This window comes from Petaurus breviceps, unplaced genomic scaffold (genome assembly GCF_028583685.1).
Source record: "Petaurus breviceps papuanus isolate PSGF00001 unplaced genomic scaffold, PetGlider_PUasm1.0 78, whole genome shotgun sequence".
NCBI lineage: Eukaryota > Metazoa > Chordata > Mammalia > Diprotodontia > Petauridae > Petaurus > Petaurus breviceps.
Window position 1 is genome coordinate 91,045 of NW_027186502.1, and position 8,352 is coordinate 99,396.

At 42.8% G+C, this 8,352-nt stretch overlaps 1 protein-coding gene across 4 annotated transcripts in view; it reads left to right on the forward strand.

Annotated features, from left to right (window-relative positions):
* Positions 1 to 6,789: 6,789 nt before the first annotated feature.
* Positions 6,790 to 8,352, forward strand: part of SCNN1A (sodium channel epithelial 1 subunit alpha) — a 27,074-nt gene continuing 25,511 nt past the window's right edge. The window contains exons 1-2 of one of the 4 annotated variants that reach the window (XM_069106062.1): positions 6,790 to 6,883; positions 7,605 to 7,959. In XM_069106062.1, coding sequence (XP_068962163.1) covers positions 6,817 to 6,883; positions 7,605 to 7,959 — 422 coding nt within the window. In that variant the 5' untranslated portion in view covers positions 6,790 to 6,816. Of the gene's footprint in view, positions 7,451 to 7,604; positions 7,960 to 8,352 lie in introns of all 4 variants that reach the window. The other 3 variants (XM_069106065.1, XM_069106064.1, XM_069106063.1) reach the window with 3 other exon arrangements.

An 8,352-nucleotide genomic window follows, 5' to 3' on the forward strand; every position in this document is an offset into this window, starting at 1 on the left:
CCCATAGGTAATTCCTGGAGAAACCTTCTCCATCCCAGGCCCCCATCCCTGCTATAGGACATATCAGAAGAAAAGGGAAGGGGAGAGAGAAAGTGAAACTATACATGGTTATAGTTTATATACAAGTGTCAGCTGACTGAATTAGGGGCACCTCTCAAAACTTGAAAGAACTAAGAACAGGTGACTGTGGGTAATATTGTCAAGTAATTTTTCTCCAGACCCACTATTCTCCCCTCCTGTGTACTTGTCTCTCATTGTGGAGCTCTCCCTATGCTTTTATGGAGTTTGTTGTTTTCTCAGCCCTCCCTTCCCCCTGCCCTTCCCCAGAGAGTTCCCACATTCTAAAATTATTCCTTATGGATCCTCTCCCCCCTCCCATCAAAATTCCATCCTTCAGTTAGTCAGTCAGTCAACAAACATTTTATAAGTGCCATCTATGGGTCAGGAACTGTGCTAAATTCGGGGGATACAGAGAAAGGGAAAGACTGGCTCTCACACTTGAAAAGTATCTGATGTGAGTTAGCTAGGCAGTGCAGTGGATAGAGCACTAGCCCTGGAATCAGGAGCTACTTACTAGCTATGTGAGCTTGGGCAAGTCACTTAACCTTGATTTTGGAGGGGGGAAGGCAGGGCAATTGGGGTTAAGTGACTTGCCCAAGGTCACACGGCTAGTTTTGTATTGAGTCTGAAGCCAGATTTGAACTCAGGTCCTCCTGACTCTAGGGTCAGTGCTCTATTCACTGTACCACTTAGCCACCCTTGCAAGAGAGATTTTATGCAAAATATACTATAACCATTAAATCTTATTACAATTTGGATCATTGATAATCGATTAATCCATAAGCATTTATTAACCATCCACTATTGGTCAGCTAGTTGGTTCAGTGGATAGAGCATTGGGCCTGAAGTCAGGAAGACTCATCTTTCTGAGTTCAAATCTAGCCTCAGACACTTACTAGCTGGGTGACTGTGGGCAAGTCATTTAATCCTGTTTGCCTCAGTTTCCTCATCTGTAAAATGAGCTGGAGAAGAAAATGGCAAACCCTTCTAGTATCTTTGTCAAGAAATCCCAATGGGTCAAATTGCAAACCCTTCCAGAATCTTTTCAAAGAAAATCCCAAACGGAGTCCCCAAGAGTTGGACATGACTAAAAAAATGTCTGAACAACAACAACAAGACCTTATTAGGGATCAAAGGTACAAAGACAAAAATGAAATGGTCCTTATCCTCCATAGCTCTAATTCTCTAGAAGAGACAACACATCCAAGTAGAAGTATGTAGAAAATAAGCACAAGGAACTTTTGGAGACATCTGGGTGAATCCTGTAGAGGGACTAATGCTTGAGCTGGACTTTAAAATATATGATTATTGTCATTATTATTCTTCCCAGTACCTGTTTTACCTCTATTTTACCTTTGTCAAAGACTGTGCCTGTAATCAAATTTAGGACAAATTAAAGAAAGTACTTTATAGAATTTTTTTTTTTTAAAGAAGATGCCTTTGGTCACTAGTCCTTAAATTCCACCAGTTTCTCTTCATAGCAGAGTGTGGGGCTAGGGGAGTGTGGTATGATTGGAAAGACACCTTTTTAGCCAAGGAAAAAAGACTGAAAAGGTTGTTCAATATTTTGAGGTGAGGGAAAGGAATTAACTTAAAGGAACCCTTTGCAAGGGTTGTGTTTTTAAAGTAAAGTCTAGTTGTTAATTAAAAAAAAGCAAATTGAGTTAAATTTTAGTTTTATTTATTGTATTTATCACTAGTGCCTAGCATAACATGTGGTAAATAGTAGGCACATAATAAATTCATGTTCATTGATTGACTTATCACTAATCACTAAAATATGTCCTTTATGACTGCATATTCAATAAATGTTTGCCTTAAACATTAAAAAAAAACTTCCTGGGTACACACCTGTAATGTTAATAGGATTTAAGATCCCCTTCCCCTTCCCCCCATTAATAGGCTTCATTTGGAACCCATTAAGGAAGTTTGCTTAGGGGAGGCTTGCTTGTAGGAAGGCTTGCTTGTAGGAAGGCTTTAACACCTTTTGAAAATTTCTAATTAGGCACTGAGTAATGAAGGTTGTGTTGTCTTCTGACTTTGAGAAGTGTATATATATTCTGAGCTGGTATTTTGCTTTGGGGGCTCGCTTATGAGAAGGATCTTGTGATTCCCCAGTTGAGATTCTGAATGGCTGTGTGTTCAGAACTCCCTGACTGCTCAGATGTAAAGGCTCTCTCGATCCAGGGATGTGTGTAAAATGTATAGCAATATTGCTTTGCTTCAGACAGTCAGAACCCTGTCTGTTGGTCTTTATTTCTCTGCTTGTATTTTCTCTGAAATTAAGGGTGTTGACTTTTCCCCTAACTAGTGAATGTAAGTAAAAAAGATTGTTGACCCCTTCAACAACCATCTTTCCTAGTAAAGGGGGTGGGGTGGGGTAATATTGGGGCTTGTATATTTTTTTTTGAAGGGGGATGGGGAGCAAATGAAAGATAGCCAGCTAGCATATCTAAGACCTTGTGCTAGCAGCCATCCTGGGTATGCCAGTGTGGTTGCCACTACAACACCCTAATGTACCGTTCTGTGAACATGAAATGTTAAATTGAATTGAAACTAATTGAACTGAATTGATTACAAAGTCCCAGAAGAGGGCTGCAGGATGAAAATATAAACAAGTTCAAAAAAGGTTCAGATAACTTTACCCAAATAAATCCAAATGGGGTTACAAAGAGTCGGACACAACTAAAAATGACTGAACAACAACAATAACAAATAATACTTAAAATATGTCATATACTGTGCTACATACATGTGGGCATTATTATAAGGAACACCTTATAAATATTATTATAAGGAACACCCAGAAAGAATGTTAAGCGTACTTTTTCTTCAAATCAGTTCAATTCAGTGAATGTTTGTTATGGACAGGTCCCTGTACAGGCACTGAAGAAGATGCAGAGATGAAAAAGATATGGCCCATGACCTGAAGAAACTTATAAACTTAGTTGGTGAGATAAGACATGTAACCTCTGATTATGAAAGTCCTTTTTTGTGTACATGTCATTTCCCTCCTACCCCAAGTAAAATGTAAGCTCCATGAGGGCAGGCCTATTTAATTTTTCTCTTTCTATCTCTAGCACTTAGCACTGTGCCTTGAAAATACTAGGCAGTTGATGAATGTTTGTTGAATTGAATTTGGACAGGTGAACCTCAATCAGCAGAAATAGAGATTATGTCATGTATAGATCTTTTCTTGTGGGACATACAGTCTGAGCAAAGCCAGAACACTTGAAGTGGTGAAATTAGACTTATTGAAATAACTGTAGGGTCAAGAAGCTCGTAGTCAGTTTCTGTCTCTAGCACTGACTGTGTGATCCTAAACAAATCACTTAATTTCTCTGTGCCTTGGATTTCTCATCTGTAAAATGATCTCTAAGGTCCTTCCAGCCTCTCTCTGCAGAAAGGACAACTGATGTTTCTAGCGGACAGAACAGTTGAACACAATTGATTTTTTGACACTTGCCAGCATTTTGGTAAATGAGACATTATTTTATGCCATGTTTCCTTGAGGGGTGGCAAGGCCCTTAGGCAGGATTATGAAATACCCAGCTTATCTTCTCATGCTCCAGAGTAATGAGACTTCCTCCTTTAAAGTCTACTTCTAGGGAAGGATCTGATAAAGCTATTTACTCCAAAGTATAAATGGCTGGTGATATTTAAGTTTGACTTCAATGAGGAGTTTTCACATTTTAAGAGGCATCAGAACTTTAGTCAAAAAGGAGTAAGCTTGTAATTTTAGAATTACAGGTATCAGTCAGCAGATGGGGCTGGGGATGGGGTGTGTATACTTTTTGTGAGGGTGGGGGGTGGGGTGGGGTAATATTGGGGCTTGTATATTTTTTTTGAAGGGTGATGGGGAGCAAATGAAAGATAGCCAGCTAGCTGGTTGTCTACTCTGCAGATAAGACAAAATTATTTGGGATTAGAACTGGGGTTACTGGGAATAATCTGGTCAAACTAGGAATTAAATGGGGATTGTGTTCAAAGATTTAGAAAGATACCTATTTTGATGGTCTAGAATTGAATTGAGGAAGTGTTGGTGTAATAACACATGTTGATTTGGGGATACCGACTCTTCCTATTTCCTCTTTGCTCATTTGTGGAGTCAGACCCAGAGCATCATTTTACCACAGATTGGTGACTGGCTAGTTCAGGAAGTGAATAGCAAAGATAACAGATATCTGGGGAAATGGACCAAATCAAGCTTTCAACTCTAACTCTGTGGCTAATTCACTGTGATTTGGGGCCTTGGTTTCGTCATCATTAAAACAGGGGGAAAATCCACTCTTTCCAACTCCATAGAAGTATTGTGAGCAAGCATTCTAATAGGAAAGAAGTACCAGGTTTAAAATCCTTGGGGATCTCTTGGATATCAGTGCTGGTCATAAAGGGGAAAAAAGACCATATCTCTGGAAGGAAATTTGTGCATAAATAGAGCCAGGGCCAGATATGTGATTTCACTGATGAAAAGAACTTCCAGGAAGTGCACTCCCTTGGCCAAAGCCGAATGTCACCTTCACTGATGCATATATTGGCATCTTCTCTGCAACTTAAGGTCTTAGAAAGTATTCAGAGCACTGGGAAGTTAAGTGACTTGACAGAGTGATAGCCAACACTTAAGAGACAGGACACGAACTCTGGATTTGCTGTCATTAAGGTTGGTTTACCATCCAGTATACCCTGCTGCCTCTCCCATGTAAATATATTAGATTGTTGGTGTCATGTCACATAATTTAACATGCTACATGCAAGTAATATGCAAGTATATGTTTGTGTGCCAGGATGTGGTAGTTATTTTATGAGTTTACCTGTACATTTGTTTATCTCAGTTCCTTCATCTTTAAAATGAGGGAGTTGGATTAAATAAAGGATTCTTGACTTTTTTTGTGTCATGGATCCTTTTGGCAGTCTGGTCAAAGTAATGGACCCTTTTTCAGAATATATTTTTACATGAATAAGCTAAAATACTATTGCCAAGGAAATAAATGATATTGAAATAGTTATTTAATTAAACTATGCTATTGCCAAGGAAATAAATGATATTGAAATAGTTATTTAATTAAACTTCAGGCACCCCACGTTAAGAACATCTACATTAGATGATGTCTAAACTTCTTCCTAGTCCCAAATCGTATGGTAAATTCCATTTGTTGGCCTGTACAACCACCTTCATTTTCTCTCCTTTGCCCGTCCTTTCTGACTGCTTAAATATTTCTTCCCTCCTTAGCCCAGCCCTACCCACCCTTTACCTCCCCCCTCCCCCTACAATGGACAGTTCACTATTTACCTTCTGACTGGATCAGATTCCTTGCATACGATAAGAGAAGACACAGCCCCAGCCTAAAGAGCTTGGTTTTCCTAGCAGAACCTTCCCTCTCCTGGCTTCCCAAGACAGCTGTCCACTCCATGCACCATACCCTCTATCTAGTTCAGGGCACTGGAATAGGCTAAGCCATGTGAACCCCTGCTCTGTCTATGCCTTGTGTTTGCTCACTGTCTGGGTCTCGAGATCTGTCTGCACCCTGTTTCTGCCATCCTTTGTGCTTCCCCTCTCTCCTTGCCCACCCTTGAGCCTTCTCTTAGCACCCTCCCTTGGTCCCGTCTTTCGTTTATCCCTGGTTCTGCCTTGATCCTGGCTCACTTCCCCGTGTCCACATTCTTGTCCCTTTCTGATCACACCAGTGGATATTACACATTCCTAGCCTGGCAGTCAATGGTGCAAAAAAGAACAGAATGTCCTGAGCCCTCACCCATCCCCCAAGCCTCACCTTGGCTCCTTCCCAGCAAAGCCAGTGTCTGGGAGGAGGAGGGAGAAGGGAAGGAGATGGTCTGGGCAAAGGGGAGGGGCGGGGTGGAGCAAGGAAGGGTTACCGACATCAACAAGCAGGGAGGGACAGCACACATTCCCTTAATACTTCCTCTCCCCTGCCTCAGGCAGGGTTGAGGAGCAGCCCACCCTAAAGGATGTTCTTTCTACTCTACCCCTACTTGGGGAATCTTCCTTCTTATTCCTGAAGGCAAATTATGTCTCACTCTTTACTTGCCCAGTTTCCAGAAGCTGGGGAGCCACTTACCTGCTGTGGTCTCCTGTCTTCTCTAATCCCATGTACTCCTAATGACTAATCTCTCCAGCTATCACCCTGTTATGTCTGTCTCCCTCACTCCATTTCCCTAGACTCACCTGTTACCCTACTGTCTCTTCCTTTCCTAATTCCTTTGTTCTTTCCCCATTCTCTTTACCTACTTCCTCTTTCTCTCTGTTCTTTCCCCTCCAGCATCTTGACTCCCTGAATTTCCCAGTCCCCTGCCATCTGTGAGACCCTGGCAAATTGGTTTACCTCTTTGGGTCTTGGTTCCCTCATTTGAAAAATGAAGAGCTTGTATTAGATGTATTGAAGATGTAATGAAGGGCTTGTATGAGAGAATTGATGAAGTCTCTTCCAGTTTTAAGTAATATGATGCTGTTATCTATCTATCTATCCCTATTTACTTTCTCTGTCCCTGGTTGTCTTCAATTCAAAGTTCCTGTTCTGTTCACCTTTTTTTTCCCTGCCTTTCTTTTTGTCTCTGTCTCTTTTTACCTCTGCTTCTCTTTTTTTCCTGATAGTCCACTCATCTCATTGTCCCTACCCCCAGACTCTCTTGGTGTCCCCCAAGCTTCTCTTACACTCTTGATTCTATGCCCACCTTCCTCCCCACCAGACCAGACTCCTCCTCTGCTCCTCCCCCCGGCCCTGCTCACCTTTAATTGAGATGCTAATGAGGCCTCTGTCACTTCCATCCTGGGCGGGCTGGCTGGCTCGGCCACTGCACCTGTCAGGTGAGGGGGAGGAGAGAGAGACCCAGCTGCCAGATTCAACTGGAAAGAAACCAGTCCCTGCCTAAGTACGATTGGGAGTAGGGAGCAGGAGACAGATCAGACCTCTTGGAACTCACAGCCCCAGAGGGCTTGAGAGATCTGAGGTGAATCCTGAGTGGGTAACAGAGACAGAGGAAGAGGTGGAGATATGGCAGACTAAAGTGGGAAACGGGGAGAGAAGAAGGAAGGGACAGAAAGAGAGAAAGGAAGAGATGCAAAGAGACAGACAGGGAGGCAGAGACAGATAGGCAAAGGGACAGAAACAGGGAGGTAGAGATAGATTAACCCGGAGTGAAAGAGCCAGAAAAAATAGAGAAAGACCTTCTGGAATGTGTAGGATAGAGACAGGAGAACCTGGGACAAAAGAGAGAAACTAAAGATTAGCCAGAAAGCTTTAGAAAAGCATTCACTCTAGAGTGGAAAACAGCTGACAGAGAAGGAAGAAGTGAATTAAATACTGCAGGACTGGCACTAACCCGCCCAAACCAGCAAATTAGCTGGTTCCAGAGGAAAAACAGGGAAGGCTAGGTAGGTGGAGAGGAGTGGGATTGCCCACTCTCCTGCCCCCTCCCCACCACCCCAGGAGGTCTGGTCCCATCCCAGCCTGGGGAAAGGGAAAGAAGAGGCTAGGTGAATGATCATGGAGGTAGCCCTGACTCACATTATCTCCTCCTGATCCAAGGCCCCATGAAGGAGGACAAAGCTGATCATGAGGGGCAGCAGCCAGAGCCAGGAGGCCCTCAGGAGGAGGAAGAGGAGGGTCTGATTGAGTTCTACCATTCCTACCGAGACCTCTTCCAGTTTTTCTGCAACAATACCACCATCCATGGCGCCATCCGACTGGTCTGCTCCAAGCACAACCGAATGAAGACAGCCTTCTGGGCTGTGCTGTGGCTCTGTACCTTTGGTATGATGTACTGGCAATTTGGTCTGCTGTTTGGGCAGTACTTCAGCTACCCTGTCAGTCTCAACATCAACCTCAATTCTGACAAGCTCGTCTTCCCGGCAGTCACTGTCTGCACTCTCAACCCATACAGGTCAGTCTGCCTTTTCTCTCACTTGTTAAATCACATCAGACAGTGGGACACTCTACCAACCCCTCTGTCATTGATAAATGCTGACTCCCAAGTGGGGTGACAAATGTCATTCAGAACTCAACATTTAGACAGACCCCAGCCTCAGAGCTAAACCCTGCCTACCATATACCTGGCACTCCAACTCCCCTTGCAACCTGTTTTGGTTAGCAGTCAGTTTCTGGGTTCAAATATTGACTCTAATACTTATTAGCTGTGTGACCTTGGGCAAGTCATCTAACCTCTCTGAGCCTCAGTGTCCTCATATGTAAAAAGGGGACAATAATACTTGAATTCCCTACTACATATACTTGGGTTCCCTTAACCTTAAGGCACTATGTAAATGTGAACCCAAGA